General features: G+C 47.8%; 1 protein-coding gene across 3 annotated transcripts in view; it reads right to left on the bottom strand.

Annotated features, from left to right (window-relative positions):
• The window catches only part of SYDE2 (synapse defective Rho GTPase homolog 2), a 200,441-nt gene extending 177,507 nt beyond the window's left edge, over positions 1 to 22,934 (bottom strand). For 2 of the 3 annotated variants that reach the window (XM_078645550.1, XM_078645551.1), the window contains exon 1: positions 20,116 to 22,934. In XM_078645550.1, coding sequence (XP_078501676.1) covers positions 20,116 to 21,715 — 1,600 coding nt within the window. In that variant the 5' untranslated portion in view covers positions 21,716 to 22,934. The remainder of the gene's footprint in view (positions 1 to 20,115) is intronic. The other variant, XM_078645552.1, reaches the window with a different exon arrangement.
• Positions 22,935 to 23,811: the final 877 nt, after the last annotated feature.

The following is a 23,811-nucleotide window of genomic DNA, read 5'->3' as shown; positions in this document are numbered from 1 at the left end:
AGCCGAGGACCTGGGACCGAATAGTGCCTTGCATCCAGGCAATAGCGATGCACGACTTCTAGGGGCTTCCTACCTACTACTAGGAACGTAGGAAAGGTTTGGCAAGTGCTCACCAACTTCAGTGGCTCCCGAATAAGTTCACTGTTATGGAAAATTAAACAAGTTCGGAAATACACTTCACGCCTAAAATAAGCTGGAGAAATTAAATATTCCCCATAAATGTCCAGCACGCTGGTGCCTCAGAAAGGCTGAAGGAACCAAGGCAAATAGTAAGTCACTTATTAGAGGACCCAGCACCAACCCTAATCCTATCCCCAGGGCTTTAAGTGGGACGGGTCTTACCGGTGCTGAGCACCTGCATTTTTTTAAAGGGGGCCTCGAAACGGGTCTCTTTCAGGCTCTGTTTTGTGCCTTGGCACAGGCAGTCCGTTTTTTCCGGACTGCAGTGACTGCAGGCACATTGATGTGCGCTGCTCACACTGCTCACTTTTCACTAGTGGAGAAGTTACGGCATGACGTCATGCCAGGTGAGCGTTGTAGGGGAAGGAAAATCCTTTAAAGAGAGTCATTTTCTCTCTGGATTCCCTTCCCTTTTTCAAACTCGGGAGCAGCCACATTGTCTGGTGTCACCAAGGCTTTAGATGGAAGCTTTTTCAATATTATATACAAGCCATAGTTGCTGCTTATTTATCTTATGCAACTAACAACCATTGACAAAGCCAATATTCCTTACTTGCTTTAGGTATCATGTTAGTTGTATCACATATCTGGATGCACTGACAGAAACAGCAAAATACAAGTCGGGCGGCACACTATGCTAAGCATAGATTTTTAGCTTAAGTGTTTTTAAGCAGCGTCCTTGATTACATTGGCCACGCGCCCACACCACTTTGAGAGACACCCCAGTTTTTTCATCCCACTTAAAGCACTGGCTATCCCTATCAGCCTTTCAGAGGCATCAATTACCTTTCATGTGACTATTCCACCGTTGTAAGCACACCATGAAAGAAGGCCAGTCGCCTTGATGATGGTTAAAGGACTTTGAGAGAAATCAGACTTTAGTCGACTATTCCATGCTTAAGATACCACTCCACTCAGTCAGTGGTGAGCTAAACGTTTATTAGGAGCTGGTAGCAGCGAACGGTGGGGTCACTCTGAACATCTGGATGCCCAGACATATGTCCCGGCCTCGATTCTGGGGGGCCCTATGTGATGACAGAGGGGTGCATTGGTGACTGGGCAATGTTTCTTTTCTATTAGTCACATCCCGGGAAATGCAAGCCTAGCCCTCATTCCCACGGCAGAAATAGGCGCAGGCATTCATTCTTCTGGGGACACCAAGTCCAAAAATAAACTGGCATTGTTCGCAACCCCCAGGCAAGCAGCGGCCGGGGTCCGACCTGGAGACGGCGGCCGGGCCACCACGACGGGCCGACTTCCTCGCTTCCCGCGGCTGGCAGGCAACCCGGGCTGGTTGCCGCGGGGTGGAGACGGCCCTCGCGTGCTATTGTCCACACACTCGATCCGGACTGAGCTCCTTCCGGTGGCAAGTTTGCAACGTTTGGTTTGAAAATAAAAAATATAAACATCAAGTCCTTGCCAATCGGCCCAGGACTCAAAACACAGCTTTGCAGCGTTGCCAACAAATGTTAGAAGGTAATCTTATGAGCTGCTCACGGAAAATTGAGAAAAGTCCAGTCAAAAACAAAAGTGCTTCTAAGTTCAATTATAATTAGATTATTACAGAAAGTGCACGCACCTTGCATTTATGTTCATGTCTGCATATCTGAAGCCATTACCTTTAAACCCGACATTATTCAGGACCACGCCATGAAGGCTTCTGCCCGGCCGCCATCTTCAGAGAACTGACCAAAAGAAAACAAAAAAAAAACAACAAAAAAAACACCGCCACATGACGATCGCAAAGGGGCGGGATGAGTAAAAATCGCGGGAACGCCCACGAATCTGCTCGGGGAATGAGTGACGCATCTCTGTTCCAAAGGCTAGCCTCCATTTATGGAGCTAGCCAATGGGACAGAGAGGCGGGACGAAGCCCCATACATGTAAGCAAAAGTTTTTCGCTTGCGTGAAAGTCTGCTTGCGCAGCTTCGGCGAGGCGAAACCTAAAAAGGACTGTTGAGAGCACATAGTCATATTTCAGGCTGTTGAATGTTTTTATACATTCAGTGCTTGCGCCTCACATATCCAACCCAATCGTAAGCCAGACCTTCATTCTTATATCAGTTTTAGAGGGCCTGCTTTCATGCCCAGAGCATTAAGCATAGTACATAGTTGCACATAAGTAACCCTATGAAAGCATTAAGAAAGGTTAACTAGACAGCAGTAAAAGTTCTCACCATGATGGATAGTTTTAGAAGCCAGGATGTAAATTGCCACAGTGTTATCAGTAGTCATGACTGTGCTCCAGACTTTAACTGCGCCATTGCTGAAATCAATTTTTCATTAACCCAACTCATGATGTGTTCCAACAGTAACTTTGCAAGGAGCTTACCTTTTCAGTACAAAGGGGGTAGCTTGCTATAGTTTGATGGACTGACTACAGAGACTTTTAAATAATGAAACAAGATATCTGCTACACCAGGAAGATGGGATCGTCCCAAAATAAAAGTTTTCTAACCAAAGAAAATGCATGATTATATCAAAAGCTTGGACTGAATTTCAAGATTGAGACCAGGTTTCTATTAGGTCCTAGAACTCTCTTGAGATTTTATCGGATTTTATAATATCTATTTCACCTTGATGTAGTTGTTAATATCAGCATTAAATACTTGAGGTGAGGCTAAGGCCTTCCTCAAGGTCATTAGCAGATCCACATTATTATAGGAACTTTATGTGATTACTTTACACTATGCAATGTTTATTGTAATGTTGCAGTGTTTTTCCAGAGGAATGCTTTTATCGTACTCCTCCCACAGTAGCTTTAACGGTATTGCCAAGTTTGTAAATCGCTTTGGACACTTTTCTTAACCTCTGAGACATAGTCTTTGCCTGATTCTGTGCTGGCCACTCAAGGGCTGTGCTGTTGCCCTAGTACAGCAGCCCTAACTTGGTGATACAATTTTACCAATTTCTACAGCTGTTGCTGCTTAGCTTCTCCAGCGTAGTTCATGGATTCTGTTTCTCCTAACTTTACAAAGTATCAATGTCTTTTGCACTTGGATTAAATTACAAACTTACATCTGCCCTCTAGTGTACTCAACCCTTTATAACCGTTATAGGTATTTTCTCCAATTGGTGTATCCTCCACATACCGCAGACTTCCAACACCTTTACATTATGTTATGAAAACTGTTTCCTTTATCACAGGTCTACAGTCTCCTTTTTCAAGGTAATGTAGTCTAATACCGCCTGAGAGCTCCCGTGACTGTTGAGTGACAGACCTACCTTCAGGTGCAACCGAAAAAAGGCTTCCTCCCCCAATCTAGACCTGGTGCACTTTCCACCTAATTGGCACAGGCCACAGCAATCCATATTTGTTCAGCTTGAATCAGGCTCCATTCCTTGAGCTCTGTCTTCTCACTTTGACAGTACACATTCTGTTGAAAATCTCCGATACAGATCCAGCCGGATGCCCAAATGCTACAGTTTGTCCAACTGCTAGTAACTGTCACCGTCACTTTTCAAGTCTGCCTCAGAACATTATTTGCTGCACAAGTTTTATAATATTGTCGATGTATCTGCATTTCAGCTGGTTAAATTAACCTTCTCTGGCGGAACCTCTTAGTATTTTCATTTCTAGAAACAGGCAATCCAGGGCACTTCTCAGCCTCTGCAGCCGTGCCACTTTCTCTCTGTCAACGGCTCCCCCTTTGTTTACTTTTTCAGTGCAGGGACAGGCAAATTTGTTATCATTTCTTTGTTTAGCTCTGAAAGTGTTGGTTAGTTTTTCCATATCTCACCCTCCATTTTACTTTCAAGCTCCTCTTCCCAGACATCAAAATGCAGAAAGCTAGGCAGCGAGCTGCCTCTCATCATCATTGTTTGCGGCTATCTTGCATACTGATCTTCTTGAGTGGAGCATGATGCACTTCTTGTTGGGGCCTTATGCCAAAGAGAAGCAGATTTAGTATGAAAGGCAAGTGCCAGGTGTGCTGAAATAGTAGTAATTTCTACAGAGCAGGGCGTGTGGTATACATGGGCTATTTTAATCCTGAACTAATTCTAAATAAGCATCTTAGTAAGTATTCTCTAAGCATGTGCAAAGCATTAAAAAAAAATCATTTTTATTTTTAGGCATGAAACAGGGATGTGTGCTTTTCCCCTCTTGTCTGTGGGAGATTCATACCCAAGCTCTGAGACCAGCATGTTGCTTTCTTGTTCTACACTGATGATATGGCTATTATGAACATAACACCTACTGAAATGCAAATTTGACTGGAGTTTCTGGAGTACTTAGCTGGTGGGAACAGTCTTCTAAGTTAATCCGGGGAATAACAAGAATGACTATTTTAATACTAAGTGTGGGGGCCATTGCAGGGTTTTGGTCAAGTTAAGTACAAGTTGCTGCATCTCATAAATATCTAGGTCTCGATCGAGTTCGATCATAATCTGACCTGCAAGTAGTTGCTTGAGTACAAGAAACATACCTGTTTGCCCAAAGTGGCCCTGGCTTTCATCTATGGAACAGCTGTCTGAATGTGTACTGCAGTTGTGACAAAATGTACTTGACGCTCTGGCATGGAGGTGTGTCCTTGACTTGCATTGCTCATTACCTTTTGAGGCAATAGCATAGGAATGGTCTATAAGATTTGCTTGGGATTTTGTTCTGTGCGCTCCCTTACATTGCCAGCTACCCATAAAGTTTCATTGAAATTAAGCAATCCAAGACAAGCAAAAGCTTTGCGATTTGGAAACCTCTTGAGCATGGCTTACTTAGAAAATGTGATGACCTAATTAATATTTTTAACAACCCAACCGTATCCATTAATTGGGTTAAATATCCTTGTACATTTTTACATTGAGAGGTGCTCTAATTAGCTAAGCAAGAGCACATTCTTGATGTAGGTTTGCAGACTTGCAATTACTAAAACTCAAACCCTAGGCTTTTAGAGGAATATGTCTTGAGGGGAGGCACAATTATCCTGTGCTCTTGACCTGGGGAGCCTCGGCAGGTATCAGAAAGGGGACGAGACAGTTGACTGTGTGGTAGCAAGGTGGACATGGTGCAGCATTTCATGACTGAATGTTCACACCTACTCCAATTACAAAACCTTTAGAATGCTGTTTAGCTACTGTTAGAACATAAAAGCTACTTTTGAGATGAATGGGACTGTTTTTACATGGCTGGCTGGAACCTTTGATCTGTAAAATGTCGATCTGTATTATTTAGTGACAAATGCCACTGTTTTAGGTTACTAAATGAGACCTTTTAACTGTAAATTAAATGTTTTGTGTATGTGATCTATGGAAGTGTTTCATACTAGAACAGTAATATTTGTTTGTATGGTTCAATTAAACTGGTGACAAACTATAATAAAAAAAGCACTGGCCAAGTCAACAGGGCACACCTTTTCAACGAATTGGCTGTGCCAATGATATTTGCCAAAGCTGTTGAGCATCAGCCAGAATAAAAGTTTTGGGTGATTCTGCACTTCGTCACCATAAAAAGAAGAAAACTGTGATGTTTGTAAACAGTGCATGAGTCAGGGTGCATGTATGTGTCATGGTGCATGCGCAGCAAGGCAATCTATGCATGTCCCACCATGCATGCACGTGCATACACAATAACACAGGCAACACTGTTTATTTTTTTATATACCATTCTGAGATAGCAGAAGTCAATCTTGGAGGGATAAATAACAAAAACCTATGTCAACATGTGCGACATGAGGGGCCCAGCAGCAAACAGCAGCTGGCAGGCTTTTTTTCTAAAACCAGTACAAGATGGAGGGGACGCAATGCGGAGGGCGAGGAGGAAGTAAAGGGGATTGGGTGGGGAGCAAAGATAGAGGAAATAGGAGCGGACCTGCAGCACATAGCACAGGAGGGGCAGGGGAGCAACATGAAAATGGCCCAGAAGCTGCGTGGAGTGAGTGGGGATGCAAATGAGGTTCTTGAGGTTGGGCTGGAGAAGAAAAAAAAACATACATAAAAAAAAAAGAAAAGCCAGGAAGGTGCGAGAAAGCAATGGATGCTTGTTTCCGTTCTGGGAAGGACATGGCTTTTGTAGTTCGGACTGGACTCTTCCCATGGGGCACAGGGTCAGCGCTGATTTGCATATCGCCATTGTCTAACCCAGGGTGGTGTGGAGTGGAAAAACGATGGATTTGGGCCCAGATCTTTGGACTGGGGTGAATGTGTGACATTGATCCACATTCTGTCCATCACTGTTGTGTTTGCGAGAAAGCAATGGGCTAGGTGGGAGAGGATGAGGGAGAAAAATTGACTATGCAGGGTGGATATTTGAGGAGAGCAGCGTATGAGTGAGTCAGTAAACAACTGTACCTCATGGGGCACTGAAAAAAGAAAAAAGTAATTTTCCATGAACGTGAACAAATGAAAGATACAAGTCATCCGATCAAAAGAATGGTAAACAAGCTATGATCTAAGGGAGTGACGTGAACAGAAAGTAAAGGCATTGAATAAAAAACAAGCAAATGAGTGACAGGAAAGCCAACCAATGGTAAGAAATGGGCAGGCTCTAAACCCACTGTACGTTTTTGGTATGGTCCACAAGAGGTATTTGGAAATCAGGCAGCTGAAGGTTGTCTGAATACAAGACCTAAAAAACATAGTGAGATAGTTTGAGTCGTTGTGCTGAGGATAAATTACAGAAAACACGTTGTTATAGAAAACACGTTTTCACAGAAAATGTTGCAAATACATGTCAATCTGCCAAGGGCCTAGTTAGAAAACACAATAGTACTTAGTTGCTGAGGACAGCATCAGTTTTGAGCATTTCTGCATCCCAGGTACAATCTCATGGAGACACAGTGCCTTCTGATAGGGAGGGTCTGGGTGACTCAGGGTCTACAAGTTGCCTGTTCGATTCGAGCCTTCGTATTTCAGAGGATGTTAAATTTACATGCATTGTGTTTCGTAATGTTGGCATTTATAAGACCTAGACACAACGTAACGTGTATATACACTGTTGCTATTATTTTTAAACATGCCCATGTGCCTTTTTTCCCTTCCGTGAGAATTGCAGGCACATGGTGTTCATGCGATCGTGCTCAAGTTGTTATTTTTATTTTTGGGTGGGAGGTGTTTAAGTGCTGCAAACCACCTATTGTAGTCTCACAAGAGTCTGGTCCTGGTACAATGTGATGGAAGAAAGAATCAAAGTTCCGAGATGATAATGGACAATCCATCTCTGATGGTATTTTTTCATCCCTTGGGATCCATTGCCCATATATAACAACGAGAAGGCGTTAACGCCTTGGAGAAGAGTCGGAAGTGTGCTCTAGTTTGCAGATATGTTTTAAGCCATGGGGAAAGTGGGCACTGGCCCAGGACCCCAGTTTTTCAGGACCCCCCCTGATAGAACCAGCTCTGTTCTGCAGAGAATCTTAACCTGATGACCTTGAATAATTTCTAGTGAGGGTGTTTTAAATTCTGTTGTCCTTTAATTTATTTTTAATATGGGAGATGTGTGGCAGTCTATAACAGACATTTTGTGGAGAAAAGCTGTGTTTATGTTTCATGCAACATCCACACTATAAATAGTTCATTTTGATTCAAAATAGGACCTCGCATATGAGAAATGGGTGGGGATCACATACATTATTTGCAATAGTATTAGTGAGCTGCTGCTGTGTTACAAAATACAATAGGTGCTCTTAACCTGACAAAATCTCTATTAAATATTAGAGTTCATAAAACAGAACATAACAAACATTCTGAACATATTTCTTGCAGTGTTCCTTCATGATATAAATTCCAATAAACCAGTGGCAATCAGTTTTGACCTAGCTGGGTTGTAGCATATGCATTTTCTGGACACTGGACTACATTTGCCCTTCAGAAACAAAAGCGTAAACTGAAACCAACAGACACCTATAGCCAGTTCTAAGATGTAAATAGAATCAATTGTATGTCATTAAAGTAGGTATAAAAACATATAAGCCATCATCAGGAAGCACTAAACACCATTTGCACCTTAAAAATTGGACTTTACACCAGAGCTCCCGTTCATCCAATTAAGTTACTCAGTTAGTGCAGATCTAACGTGCAAATACTTTTATAAAAACGTCTTATTCCTTTTATCATATGTTTACTACAAACCACGAGCAGATTACAAAAAGTAACAAATTAATTAAGTGAATTAGGGTCTTTGAATATATGGCTAAGAGTGGCTACAAGTGGCCCTCACTGGATACTCACTGGCCGCCATCTTTGGGCGCTTTTCCTATTCCAGCTACCCATGTCAGAAACTTAGGGGTGCACATCGATGACACACTATCGATGAAACAGCAGGTCAACAAAGTGGCTGGTACTTGCTTCACTATCCTCAAATGGCTGCGGAAGATTATCTGGATGCTGCCTGTTGATACCCAGAAGACCGTAGTCAATGCCCTCATTACATCTCGGCTTGACTACGGTAACATCTTATACCTGGGTTCCAACTTAGCCGTGATCAGGCAGCTTCAGATAGTCCAGAACTCCGCAGCCAGGCTGCTGTGTAAAATCCCCAGGACAGCAAGGATTTCGAAGCATCTTAAGGACCTACACTGGCTCAGGGTGGAGAATCGGGTTCGGTTCAAAGCCCTGACCTATATGTTTAAAATTAAGGCAGGAACCGCACCAAAGTATTTGCAAAAATTAGTTAGGCCCTACTCTCCTGCACGCAATCTCCGTTCTTCAAATGGAGCAAATTTTGTGGTTCCTAGATTTAAACTGGCCAGAGTAGGAGGGAAATCCTTTTCCCATCTGGGACCAGTCCTTTGGAACTCCCTTCCCCCAGCTCTACGAAAGGAGGAGAACTTTGCCAGTTTTAAGAAAAGCGTTAAAACCTGGCTTTTCAATAAATAATTGTGGTCGCTGGCCGTGTTGCTTTCTGTGTTGTCGGTCTCTTAGTCCTGGCGCCGGGAAACCCTTTGTGGGTATCTGCGCGCATTATAAATGCAAAAAATAAATAAATATAAATAAATAGCAAGCTTTCATAAAATGCACCCACTACTAAATTACATCGCAAAAACAAATAAGCATTGGCTATGCCACAAAAAAATATTTTACAGTTGAAAAAAAATATTTTCCTCCGCATACTACAACAAATGATTATCTAGTTCTCAATTTTATTTCAGTACATTAACCCGGTTTGAAACATCGGAAGCTGCTTAGGAAGTTGGTAATTCAGTTGATTTATCTAAAGAGGAATGTAAAATCCACCTCACGCTCTCAAGAAACTGTGCAACATGGTTGTCAAGGAAGCAGGAATGGTCGTCAAGGAAGCAGGCCAGGATTGGTTGCCAAGGAAGCATTATTTCTAGGCGCAGTGACCACTGGATAAATAAAATGCCCAAGACGATATGCTTGAAATTAGAACAATGCGTCTATCTTATGTCAGCACTTCGAGAGAATCTAAATTGGGATTAAAGTATTACTTTCTTTCTATTGTGCTTTTGCAATTTATAGTAAATCCAGAAAAAAACACATACAAACTTAAAACTAAAACTATAAAGATAATTGACAAAGTTTTGTGCTGTTCATTACGGTTTCCAACAATTCTCCACGTGTCATATTTATTTTTAACTTTGTGCCTCATTAATATTATTGCAAAATATTTAGAAGCAAACGATATACATAAAAAAAAATTAAAATCGTTTACTGCGCGTTCCTAAAGATTTAGGGCAGTGGAGTGTTAACAGAAAACTGTTGTATTGTACATTAAGCTTCTAGAACAGAAGGGACTTCTGCCCCTTCGCTGGGGCAGCTGTGCGCTCAAAAAACTAAGTAACTAAGTAACATGACTGCACAGAACGCTATTGTGTATGCGAGTTCAGTTGAGGCTGGATTAATGAAACATGATATCATAGAAAGGAAACCGGAAACCTGTAAATGTACAGCAATATATACAGAACGAGCCACTGTGTTTTAAAATATTGCATATTTACGTCCACATTTTTACGATTCGAGGTAAGATAAAAGGTCTATTCACAAACGTATTTATGAGTACAGGAAGTACCACTACCAGAGTACTCGGCTACATACTCGCCTTTGTTTATGTGAGTCAGCCTTGACATGTCAACACGATATTAGTAAATTGCAAATAGGGCACAGTCCTTTCTATTTGTAGTAACTGTTTATGAATATTCCTATTTTTCTAATTGTACATGTTTTGGGGCCAATTCACAAAGGCATGTAAGAGGGCATAAAAGGGTTCCCCATGAGTAGTGTTTTATGTATTACAAAATGCCCTTGTTAAGAGTCGATGCAGTGAGTAAATCGAGGCCGGAATGTCTCTATTGCATGTCAGGGCAAAACCAGATGTGTACATGGTTGTTCTCTGTCGATATTTGTGCAGACGAGCTAAAAAAAAACATTGAACGGAATGTACTCGGAGAGACATTATCAATGACTTCGATTGGTTCAAGTACTTCTATGTCCTTTGTGCTTTATGATAATGTGGTTTGCCCTCAATCACACTATGGGTGAGTGCCAAGCTGCCATTAGAACTCAGGCGCCCATTACAACCCCCTGGTTCAGTGCCTAGTTTACCAGATTGTAAATAAATCAACAAGCCTTTCGCGGGGTTGGCTGTGACGAGAAACCCGTGCAACATTCCTCTCAGAAAACGCGCAGCCGAGAAATAATCAGCACCTTTCTGTCTACAGTCTAATGGCACATGCGTCTGGAATCTGGGCCCAGGGCCATCTCCCACTCTGAAAACAATAAGTTAAGGCACAGGGTAATTCTGACAACACATGCCGCCATGACATTCCTGGCAGCGCACTCGGCCTCCGCCAATAAGCACTTATTTGAGAAGGGCTTACAGCGCAGAACACCCCCCGCAATCTGTTCGCATTTCCCAACTCACCCCGGGGCCTGCACAGACTTGACAGCGCGCGCTGCGGTCCTGGTAATGAGAAGCCGCCTCATACTTCGCAAATACTTACATTTTCCACAAACAAAACGGTGAGAGCAAGGATCTAAGAAGGGAGCGTGTTTGTTTAACAATCGGTATTACAGCTGTGCTAAACGTTTTACTAAATGGCTGAAAGGCAGCATTTGTTTTTGTGGGCCCCATGCTGGGTGCGAATTTTGGAAAATTAAAGTGTAAAGCATTACTAATTACTCCAAGGGCGTATGCACGTTTATATGACTTTGAGAAAATAAATTTGGCCAAAATCAAATATCCTTTACTGTCTTAAGTAACATATTTGTGCAGGAGCCACTGCTTTCAAAACAAAATGTATAAGTGTGTTAAGCTTTTAGTTGAAAGTTCTAGTGGGAAGCCCACTTGACCAGTAGCACATGGTGGGTGTTTCGCGCCCTCCGACGACCTGCTAGGATTTAAACTACAGCTATAGTTTGGTCTTGATCCCTGCTGTTTTAATTAGCCGCACTACGACTTACTGGTTTAAGGTGGCATTTTAAACCGAAAAAAAATACCCTCGTGTTTTTTACCCGATCGAAGTTGCCTGGCGATCCATAAGACCACGTGTGCAGCCACATTTAAAGCAGGTGCCAACTGGCATGATGTATAACTAACTGTACGTTTATATTTGCGCCCATATTACATGAGTTGGGGATATTATTACGCTGGAGTTAATTTTTTCCCAGCGCCGAGGAATGGGCATTCCTGGATGGTGGTGACAAGGAAAGAAACTTGACAAACACCGACAAAGTTGTACATTTCAAATTATTCTAAGGCCCAATGCAGGCCCAAATTAGGTCAAAAATTTACTTTTTTATCAAGGCCAGGAGTAATCCCTGTCCAGGGATGGAATAACCCCCAAATTGGTGGAAGTGTGAGGGTAGTTATTTTTCCCTTGGAGGTGTGTATTTAAAGTGATCAAGTGCATAACAACTTTGGCAAAGCACTTACACTAGGGTTAACGTACTCCATGTACATCCATGGAGGAACACTGGAAAACTGTGACTGTCCCAAGTTTCAAGCAGTACTTCTGGAATATTTGTAAATTCCCCAAAAAAGTGTACATCTCCACTTAACCCAAGCACCCATGCGGGTAGATTTATATTTTTTGTGTGAATCAGACTCATGGAAACAAAACTCAGGACACCTTCTGAAATGTACCGTTCCTAAGCTCACGCCCATGCCCTGCAAATATTTACATCTTTTTCACTGTTCAATAGATTTTCTGGCATGTACCAAAGAAATCTATACTTTGCTTCAATTTCCACGCATACATCTGTTTTCTTTATCCTAGATATTATGGGGGGCGGGGAGTCATTCAGAAGAAAAGCTCCATTCGGCATTTTTCCCTTTAAAAAGAAATACAGCTGAATTTCTGGTTGTATTCAGGAGTAAAATTAGAAAAAAATCGAAATCAGTGCGCCTTAATCATAACCATCTCTTTACCATCACACAGAGAAAGAAATACACAATGAGTCTTTGTTCCACAACAGCAGCGTTACCACAACAGTCTGCACGCGCGTGCGTGTATGGACGGGGGATCGTGTGGTTGGCTACGTCAAGCCCATGGCATCAACTTGAAATGGCAAATGTCTGCACGAGACAAGACAAAGGACCGTGTGGTAATAAAGCGCATCGTCTTTTGTGCACACGAGGTCGGCCCAAGGGAGCAGGAATACTGCAGCTCACACAATTGGTTTTCGGGTGGAAAGTGAGTACTTGTGGGACACACTATATTTATTAACTAGGCCTTCAGTTTTTAAAAGGGCATTTTATGATTTCTACTCACATCAGGCAAGGCACAGGCCAGGTGCGGAGACGTGCAAATAATCTCATATTTATGCCGATGGCATTCATGTATTCCTTTGTAAATGTGTGCACACCTGCAGGTTAAATTCTCACACTTCAATCCAATTTTGCAAGGGAAGCATGAGCGCTTCCAGGTACACAATAAATGAATAAGTGGATGACAGACACATTTCACGTGCGTGTATAGAAAGTAAGGACCACAAGCACACATCACCTGCAGCACACTACACCTGCGGGTACCCGGTGTATGGAACACTAAGCACCCTTCATCAGCAGGTACAAGCTGTATGGACCACAAGCACACTACACCTGCAGCACACTACAACTGAGGATACCCACTGTATGAACCACAAGCACACTACACAAGCGGGTACATGGTGTATGGACCACAAGGATACTACACAAGCGGGTACATAGTGTATGGACCACGAGCACACTACACCTACAGGTGCACGCTGTAAGGACCACGAGCACCCTACACCTGCAGGTGCACGCTGTATGGACCACAAGCACACTGCAGCTGCATGCTGTGTGGACCACAAGTACACTATACCTGTAGGTCCACGCTGTATGGACCACGAGCACACTACACCCTCAGGTACACGCTGCATGGACCACGAGCACATTACACCTGCAGGTACACTGTGTATGGACCACGAGCACACTACACCTGCAGGTGCACGCTGTATGAACCACGAGCACATTACACCTGCAGGTGCACGCTGTATGGACCACGAGCACACTACACACACGATGTATGGACCACGAGCACACTACACCTGCAGGTGCACGCTGTATGGACCACGACCACACTACACCTGCAGGTACACGCTGTATGGACCACAAGCACACTACACCTGCAGGTGCATGCTGTATGGACCACAAGCTCACGACACCTTCAGATCCACGCTGTATGAACCACAAGCACACTACACCTGCAGGTGTACGAAATATGGACCACAAGCACACTACACCTGCAGGTCCATGCTGTATGAACCACAAGCACACAACACCTGCAGGTACACGATGTATGGACCACGAGCACACTACACCTGCAGGTACATGCTGTATAGACCACGAGCACACTACACCTGCAGGTACACGCTGTATGAACCACAAGCACACTACACCTGCAGGTGCACGCTGTGTGGACCACGAGCACACTAATAATAATAATAATATACTAGTTTATAAAGCGCCTGGTTACACAAGGCTAGTGTGTCCCCGCGCTAAGGTACCAACAAGCAAAGAAGCAGATTACCAAACGCCCCCTCCCCCCATTCAGACCCCGACACTCATTAACTAATCAGTGGGGAATAGGAAGGTTTTCAATTTCCTACGGAAAGCTGTCTCCGTGGCCTCCAACCGAAGGCCCCCTGTGAGTTTGTTTCATTGTTAAGCCGCCATGAAACAGAAGGAGCGCCCGCCCATTCTTGCCCTCCTGATGGTGGGTATCCTGACCTGCCCCATTCCGCTAGATCTAAGTTGGCGTGAAGGGGTATACGAAGTCAGAAGGTTATGTAGGTATGTGGGCCCCTTACTGTGTGTAGAATCCTATGGCTCACACACAGAGCCTTAAACAGGATTCGCTCCTTGACTGGGAGCCAATGCAGGGTGACCAGGGCCTTCCTGGAGGAGGCTCTCTTGGGTAGCATCAGAACCACGCAGGCTTCTGCATTTTGGATACGTTGAAGCCTCTGTATGCAGTTGACATTAGCACCCAGGTAAAGGACATTTCCATAGTCCAGCCTAGAAGTTACAAGAACATGGACCATGGTTTTCATGGCTGTGGTAGGCAGCAGGTCCAATGTCTTCTGGAGTCCGCGCAGGACTCCAAAACATGTGCCTGCCACCCGCCTTGTATGGTGGTCAAACGAGAGCTTGGGGTCAAGCCACACCCCTAGGTTCTTGACCTGTTCACTAGGCACAGGGCTAGGACCCAGGGTATGTGGCCACCAAGCCGATGTCTAGAGAGAAGGTGCTTTACCAATAACCAGCACTTCCGTTTTGCTCCCATTCAATTTAAGGCAGTTGTTGGCCATCCATACTGCTAGTTCTTGCATGCATGTGCTGAAATTGATGGCTGCCTTACCATCAGCTTGTGCTAGGGACACAACCAGTTGCGTGTCATCGGCGTTGAACACGACTTCAACACCAAACTTTCCAGCAATCTCTGCTACAGGGGTGACAAAGATTGAATAGCGTTGGACTGAGTGTGGACCCCTGAGGCACCCCCGGTTTCAGCCTGATGTTCTTAGACAGATAAGGTCCCTGTGCTACCTGAAAACCGCGGTCCAGCAGGAAAGATTCCATCCATTTCAAAGCTTTACCACCCACCCCTCCCTTTCTGAGACATTGTAGCAACGTGTGATGAGCCACAGTGTCGAAGGCGGCATTCAGATCTAACAAAATTAAGGTCGCCGTCTGTCCCTCATCAACGTACCTCTGAATAGTCTCAATGGAAAGGAGCAGGGCCGATCCGGTGGAATACGATGCTCGGAAGTCGGACTGGGTGGGGTGGAGAAGGCTATGTTTGTCGATATGAGCCGCCACCTGGTTGTTCACTACCTTCTCTGCAATTTTTGGAAAGTATGGGAGTAGGGAGATAGGACGCAAATTGTCTAGCTGGTCCATGCTGACATTAGGCTTCTTTTTCAGCTGTAAGACTACAGCCTCCTTCCATTTCTTTGGCACAATGCCTGAACTAAAGGAGAGCTCTAACAGATGCCTGATATAAGGTTCAAGGCATTCCATACTCCCGCTCAGCACCCCAGGCCTACAAGGATCTCTGGGGGAACCAGACTTAATGCTGCTCACTATCTTTATTAAGATCTCGTGGTCAGGGATGATGAAGATGTCCAGACCTTCTCCACCTTTTACGTTAGTGGGGGCCGCAACCTCAGAGCGCCCCACCCTTGCTGAGACAGAGAAGGTGGAATATATCTTCTCAACCTTTCCAGCAAAGAACTTTGCTACCCGGTTACAGGATTCCACTGAACCTATAATTGGTGCAGTGATATTGGCCAAGCAGGAGATCTCTTTGTGAATGGTAAACATCTCTTTTACCGAGTTGTCAGCACTCTCGATTCTCTCCTTATAGTAGGAGGCTCTTGATTTCCTAATGAGGTCATGATAGCGCTTGAGACTCACTTTGTACCTTTTCATACTTGGAACCGAGAAATCCCTTCTCCATCGTCGTTCCAAGCGTTTACAGGCAGCTTTTGCCATTCTGAGCTCATCTCCAAACAAAGGGCTGATTTTGCTTGCCTTCTGGACGTCTTAGCGTCCCAGGATGCACAACTGTCAAGTGCCTCCGTGATGCACCTATCTAAGGCCTCACAGGCCGAGTCAATATCCCGCCCGTCCGGGGGTCCGCCCTATAAGAGCGCTTTGTTAAAGTTCTCTTGTGAGAAGCTCGCCCATCTCCTGTGTTTTGTCCTGAATTCCACTGTCTTTTGTGCCTTTCGAGCCGGCATCCGCAGCTTAAAAGAGATCACAAAGTGATCCGACATGGGGAACGGACGTGGCGGCTCAATATCTAGCACATCCCTATTAGCAAAGATTGGGTTGAGTAAGTGGCCCAGTAGATGAGTGGGGAGGTCTGATTTAAGTGTCATCTGTAATGCTGGCAATTCTTGGCAGATCCCTTATGCCCCAGACTCGGCAGCATCATCAAAATGCAAGTTCAGGTCTCCTAATAGCAGCAGTTTCTCATACCACATTGCTGGATGGACCAGACAATCAAACAGGCTGGGAGCAAACCGTGTGGAAGATCCTGGGGTCTATACACCAGAAGGCCCTTTATGATGTAGTTGTTAGATACAGTTATGGTGAAGAACCCTCCTTCCCTAATCGTGATGTTAGTGGGCTCAAGGGTTCACTGTATTGAATGCCTATAGATTATTGCAATCCCACCTCCTCTCCCAGTGGATCTGTCTACCCTCGCAATGCCATATCCATTGGGGAGGGCCTCCAGGATGTCAGGGGCTGCATCCTCGTTTAGCCACGTTTCTGTGAGGAACAGGACATCTATCTGTCCATCAGATGGTCATAGATATCCCGTCTCTGCTTCATCATAGATCCACAGTTGATCATGGAGAGGCTCAATCTCTGACCAGTCTCCCTGGGCTCTAACTGTGGGCTAAACGTAAAGGAGCAGTGATTGCACTTCCTGTTGTTAATCTCTGCCATTAAACTGTGCTTGTACTCCTCTCCCTGCATGGGGCCGATCGCATATAGCTGCTGAAAGCTGTAGTGCACACCTGGCTCGGAACCAGCAGGGGTTCTGGCCCCTGTCAGGCACAGAAGGGCTTGCCTTTGGCGTGCCCGCTGCGCGTGTCCGCGGTGGCATGTGCAGGTGCACGCTGTATGAACCACAAGCACACTACACCTGCAGATACACTGTGTATGGACCACGAGCACACTACATCTGCAGGTCCACGCTGTATGAACCACGAGCACACTACACCCTCAGGTACACGCAGTATGGACCACGAGCACACTACACCTGCAGGTACACGCAGTATGGACCTCAAGCCTACTACACCCTCGGGTACCCGCTGTATGAACCACGAGCACACTACACCCTCAGGTACACGCAGTATGGACCACGAGCACACTACACCTGCAGGTACACGCAGTATGGACCTCAAGCATACTACACCCTCGGGTACCCGCTGTATGAACCACGAGCACACTACACCTGCAGGTACACGCAGTATGGACCATGAGCACACTACACCTGCAGTTACACTGTGTATGGACCACGAGCACACTACACCCTCAGGTACACGCAGTATGGACCTCGATCACACTACACCCTCGGGTACACGCAGTATGGACCTCGAGCACACTACACCCTCGGGTACACACAGTATGGACCTCGAGCACACTACACCCTCGGGTACACGCTGTATGAACCACGAGCACACTACACCCTCGGGTACACGCAGTATGGACCTCAAGCACACTACACCCTCGGGTACACGCAGTATGGACCTCAAGCATACTACACCCTCGGGTACCCGCTGTATGAACCACGAGCACACTACACCCTCGGGTACACGCTGTATGAACCACGAGCACACTACACCCTCGGGTACACGCAGTATGGACCTCGAGCACACTACACCCTCGGGTACACGCAGTATGGACCTCGATCACACTACACCCTCGGGTACACGCAGTATGGACCTCGAGCACACTACACCCTCGGGTACACGCAGTATGGACCTCGAGCACACTACACCCTCGGATACACGCTGTATGAACCACGAGCACACTACACCCTCGGGTACACGCAGTATGGACCTCAAGCACACTACACCCTCGGGTACACGCAGTATGGACCTCAAGCATACTACACCCTCGGGTACCCGCTGTATGAACCACGAGCACACTACACCTGCAGTTACACTGTGTATGGACCACGAGCACACTACACCCTCAGGTACACGCAGTATGGACCTCGATCACACTACACCCTCGGGTACACGCAGTATGGACCTCGAGCACACTACACCCTCGGGTACACGCAGTATGGACCTCGAGCACACTACACCCTCGGGTACACGCAGTATGGACCTCGAGCACACTACACCCTCGGGTACACGCTGTATGAACCACGAGCACACTACACCCTCGGGTACACGCAGTATGGACCTCGAGCACACTACACCCTCGGGTACACGCAGTATGGACCTCGAGCACACTACACCCTTGGGTACATGCAGTATGGACCTCGAGCACACTACACCTGCAGGTACATGCTGTATGGACCACGAGCACACTACACTCTCAGGTACACGCAGTATGGACCTCGAGCACACTACACCCTCAGGTACACGCTGTACGGGCCACGAGCACACTACACCTGCAGGTACACGCTGTATGGGCCACGAGCACACTACACCTGCAGGTGCACGCTGTATGAACCACAAGTACACTACACCTGCATGTACAAGCTGTATGAACCATCTACAGTGTCCGTGCCCGTAACGCTCCATCAAACGCATCTAATGTGGCACAAGACAAGTGGGAAAAAAAAGCATCATTAAGAAATTGATAACATTCAGAGCCCGTCCGACGGATACCATGTTCTGGGGCTGTGGTGATGCATTTCATTTGACCAAACGGATCGCAACAAAAAAGCGTGTGCGTTTCACTAAACCCTGTGAAACAAACATGGCAAGTGCACTGGCGCATAAATGAGTTTCTTAAATACAGTCAGTACGCGCTGTTTCAAATCGGAGTCCTTTCGAAAACGGTATCCATGCTTCCACCCGAGTGGCTTTCAAAACTGTGATAGTTGTCTCCCTCCACCCGAAAAACCAGGCCCCTGTCAAGCCGATTGCAACTCCCTCGTTCAATAATATACAGCGCTTCAAACCACCCATTGGCCATTTCTAAGCGCTCCAAATTATAGATGTTACAGCGCTCTGTTTAATGGGCCTCTGTGATAACATGCGCCTTGGCTGCTTGTGGGAAATGAAACTCAGATGGTGGCGAGTTTCACTGGCAGATACGCGCCTTACACCTACCTGTCTATAACATGTACACAAATGTACAAAACCGGCCAATGTAACGAGTCGACGCGCTTATAAACGATGTCAAATGGAGGCAATAGTAAATAGCAGGTAGAGAACTCACAACTCAGGGTAAAGACAGCATAGAAGGAGCCAGCCACTACATTGCCCACATGAAGGAGGGAACCACTTGTGCAGGACACAATGCGCTTACATCCTACAATGGAACTGGTGCTCAGAAGCAGCCTCTTCTCTAAGACGCCGGGCGCACTACACACACAAACACAACAGGTGCCAGGACAGGATCCGTCTATAGGAGTTGAAGCAATTGATATATTTACTAACGGAAAAGACAACATGTCAATAATGTGCGCTGCCAACAGTAGGGGGTGAGGCGGAGAGCCTGCACCACTTGGGCCACTTGTACCAGAGGTTGCTGAGAGATTGTGCTGTCCGTGACCAAACAGTGGGTCCTGATTTCTAACATGCACTGTTGCCCTGAACCCCCTTCCCACTCTGGAATAGGGAAATGGAAAGTGCACGAAGAAAACACACACTTCACTACATGGTACTTTGACCTGGCCTGGGACAAGTTGAGATTTTGGAACCAAAACACAAAGCACGTCAGAAACGTAAATTACAAAAAAATAATAGTAAAACAACGATGGCGGAAAGAAAGCTTACTACACGGGGGAAGTTTAAAGTCCTGATCTTAAGAGAGCATACCTGTCCGCTGCCTCCTGTTGCTTGGCGCGCTCCCCGGCACCATGCCTCCTCCTCGCCCCTCGTCCCTCGGGCTGAGCCCCCCGGGCCTCAGGGCCCCACCGATGATGCGCTCCTTCATCTCGAGGGACAGCAGCCGGCCCTTGTACATCCACTTCTGCATCTTCCTCACCGTCACCCCAGAGGCCCGGAGGGGGCCATCTGGCCGGCTGCCCATCCCTGAGGGGCTGTGATCGGGGTCTCCAAGCCCCCCCAGCCACTCTTTGTCCGCACGTGATGGATGGCCGGCCCCGCTAGCTGCACGCCCCCAGCGCACTGCCTGCTCCTCGGCAGCTGGACACTGGGAGTCCTCCTCCTCACTGTCCGGCCCACCTCCACATTCCTGCCTGTCCCTCGGGCGGGGGGGCAGAGGGCCGTACTGGATCCCGCTGTCACTGAGGGACCTGTGAAGCGGCGGCAGGGCCCCCTCCCTGCCCAGGGTCTCCTCACTTTTGCTCCAGTGGTGGCGGCGCGGAGGGAGGGCCCCCGAGGCTGGGGCCGCAGACTCGCTGTCCGACGCCTGCTGGGGGCTGGCCTCGCCGGACGAGCAGTGCGCCCGGGGGGAGGACTGGGTGCAGATGCTGTCCTGGGAGGGAGTGCTCGAGGGGAGGGGGCTCCGCCGCTCCACGGGCAGGTCGTGCATGGCGTGGATCAGCAGGTAGTACGCCTCCTGCAGCTGGCTCCGCAGGCGGTCCGTCTCTTGGGAGACCCCGGCGCTGCCCTTGCCAGCGGGGTCTCCATTCCTCGCGGGGGGAGGGTCCTGTCCCCCCTGGACACCTGACAGCTCGGGCGGCTCATAGAAGGGCAGGCAGTCGTTGTCGTAGTAATCGTCGTCCTCGCTGTCCAGCGAGTGCTGGCTGCTTCGGTAGCTCTGCTGCAAGCTGGCATAGAAGTGGCGAGCCTGGCCCGGGTGGGCAGTGGCCAACTCCGACACGATGTCCCTGGCCTGCTGCCACTGCTGCTGTGGGCAGTTCTGGGCCCTGATGAACCCGTTCTGGCGGGAGAGAAGCAGCTTCCCCTCCTGAAACGCCTGGTCAGGGCACTGAGCGCTGTCCACTGGCAGGGTCTGGTAAGTGGCCACCTTGGAGTGACTGCAGAGCTGGGCATGCCCGGGGGCTGGAGACAGGGCAGTGGGGCTCAGTGTGTCGTAAGTGTGAGGGGCTTTTGTCACACCGAGATCTTCGTGTGCCACAGCTCTCCCATAGCCCATAAACCCAGAATATTCACAGCCTTGTCCAGCAGCAGTCTGGGTCCCCCAGCCGTCAACTGCCCACCCTGGTCTCTGCGGTTTGTGCACGGCTCCTTGGCAGGCGGTGCAGGGGCAGTTGTCTCCCCCGGGCTTGCAAAAGTGCTCCCTCGTCATGTTGGCACCACACGTCCACCTGCAGTCCTCCCCGGCCCACAGCACCTCTCTGTAGTTGTTGTTGTTCTGGTTGGCCAGTGGGTGCTGGCTTGGCATCTGTGCGTCTTCCTCTGGAGCTGTGCTGGTGCCCTCTGCCACTTTGCCCCGCTTGGATTTCTTGCCCCGGAGTTTGGATAGAGTTCTCCGCAGAGGATCGGCCATCCCCGGTCCGTGCCCGGCCTCAGCGAGAGCCACGAGGCCAGGGCCGGGGCTCGCCGTGCCCCCAGCGAGGGCACAGAGGGCAGCAGCAGTCCATGCCTACCAGCGGCCCCTCTCAATTTGTGGACCCCCACACTCACGGGGCACTCACACACCGGCCTTTTACACCGCACATAAACAGTTCCTCCACACACAAACACCACATCACACCTCTTCCCACGTACTGCCCTCCAGCCCCCCCTTTCACGCTCGACCCTCCATTAAATCCACATACAACACAGCACCCTTCCCTCATACAAGGGGCTGTCCCAGCTTTCAAAACATAAGATCTCATACACACACACTACCCGTCCCTCCCACAATGTCACAACTCACGGGGCTCCCCTGCCCACAAAGACAACTCATTGATCTCACGCCAGACCAGAGCGACCTAAACACACAAGAGACCCTCAGAGGGGTTACACCCTCTGCAGAGCCCCACCTCTCACACACTGGGGAGAACCCAGTTACACAAACATAGCACCCGCTCAGCACTCAGCAGGAAGGTACCCTCTGCCAGAGGGGACCCCTCATGCACAATGCGCACTAGTCCTCCCATAGACAGCTACACACTAATACTCCATCCATACACACAACACACAGACTTCGCCCTCATACACCTGGCACACAGGGTCCCCCAATCCTGTGGGAGGTGGAGTGGGGGGCTTGAGATACTCCCCACACACAGAGTGCTTCCGACCTTTCAAACACGAACTCTTAAACTCCTCGGGAACTGCAAGCCTCCACTGAGCAGAGATGTCCGAACCCTACTGCCGAGCCCCCCTGCCGCTCTCTCGGGGGCACAGCTGCATCCAGAGCCGGGTTGTTTCACCGCCGCTGATCCAGGCTCGCCGCCGGGGTCTGGGTGAGTCGGACCGTGCCTGCTCGTGTCCGTGCCTCTGGGGCAGCCGGTCTGTCTCTTCTGCCCGCTATCTCCACTCAAGGATCCAGCTGTAGATCTCCGTTGATCCGGTCCGCGCACTCCCTTTGCAGATCTCTCTCTCCCTGTGCACCGGCTGCCCTCTCCTCTTCTGTCTGGCCAATCCCTCCGTCTCTCTCGGTGGCAGGGCCAGTCTGCTTCTCCTCACTCGGAGTCGGGCTGTCTCTCGTTCTCTCTCCCCCCCGGCACTCTCAGCCCCTCTCTCGTCTCTGCTCTTCGCATACTTGGCATACTTGAGCGCGGGTGAGAGGGCAGCGCTGCACTGCGCAGGCGCACGAGACCAGAGGTAAGAAAGTTTCGGCGCTTCCGGTCGGGCGCTTCACATCCGCGCTGGGAACTCAGGTGGAAAATGAAGGGAGGAGGACGGGGGGTGGCGAGTAGTGGGAGGGGAGGGGATGGGGTGCTGCAGGGGTTTCACTCAGCAATAACAGCGACACTGTAAGCCTTACGGTGTTAGGCGAGGGAACTTGTGAATCTTTGCGCCAGACCGGAGAGATCAGAGGTACAGGGAGCAACTGATGCAGACAGAGCAATGCTGTATGTTTGTGCCAGAAATATACCTCGGCTGCAGGGGAGGCGAGCCGTGCACCTTGGGGTGCAGGTAGACAAACTAGCCTCTAGAAAGAAGCGTGCATGCCAAAAAGACCCGATTCAGGCGGAAGACTACCGATTTTCAAGCCAAAAATACCTTTATTTCAGCTGTCTCCCGCCTGGAAATGCATTTTCTACAATAGAAGTCAATGTGGAATTTTCATTCTCCCGATTTTTTACTTTAAATCTCCCACGTCCCTGTCCTAAAATGTTGGCATGTATGAAGAAGTGCAAGCTAAAATGGGTGCTAGAGTGCATCTCAAGAGTAAACAAATGCACACGCCCATGCACCCCTCCCCCTACCCCTCACACCCACCCACCCACACACACAGGTCTGAGTCCATGTGCTGTAACTGGAATGAAAAGAAGCATTTGTAAATACATATTGGTCTCGCTTTTGCTTGAGTTTGAGCCATTGCATTGTAAATAACATTTTCTTTTACTGAGTTTGTGGCATACTGGCTTGGGTCCGATTTTGTGGGAGGCACGTGTAGTCGCATTGCAGTTCTAAGACAGCCTCTGACAAATT

Source organism: Lissotriton helveticus, chromosome 1_1, assembly GCF_964261635.1.
Source record: "Lissotriton helveticus chromosome 1_1, aLisHel1.1, whole genome shotgun sequence".
Taxonomy (NCBI): domain Eukaryota; kingdom Metazoa; phylum Chordata; class Amphibia; order Caudata; family Salamandridae; genus Lissotriton; species Lissotriton helveticus.
This window is presented reverse-complemented; position numbering and strand designations above follow the sequence as displayed.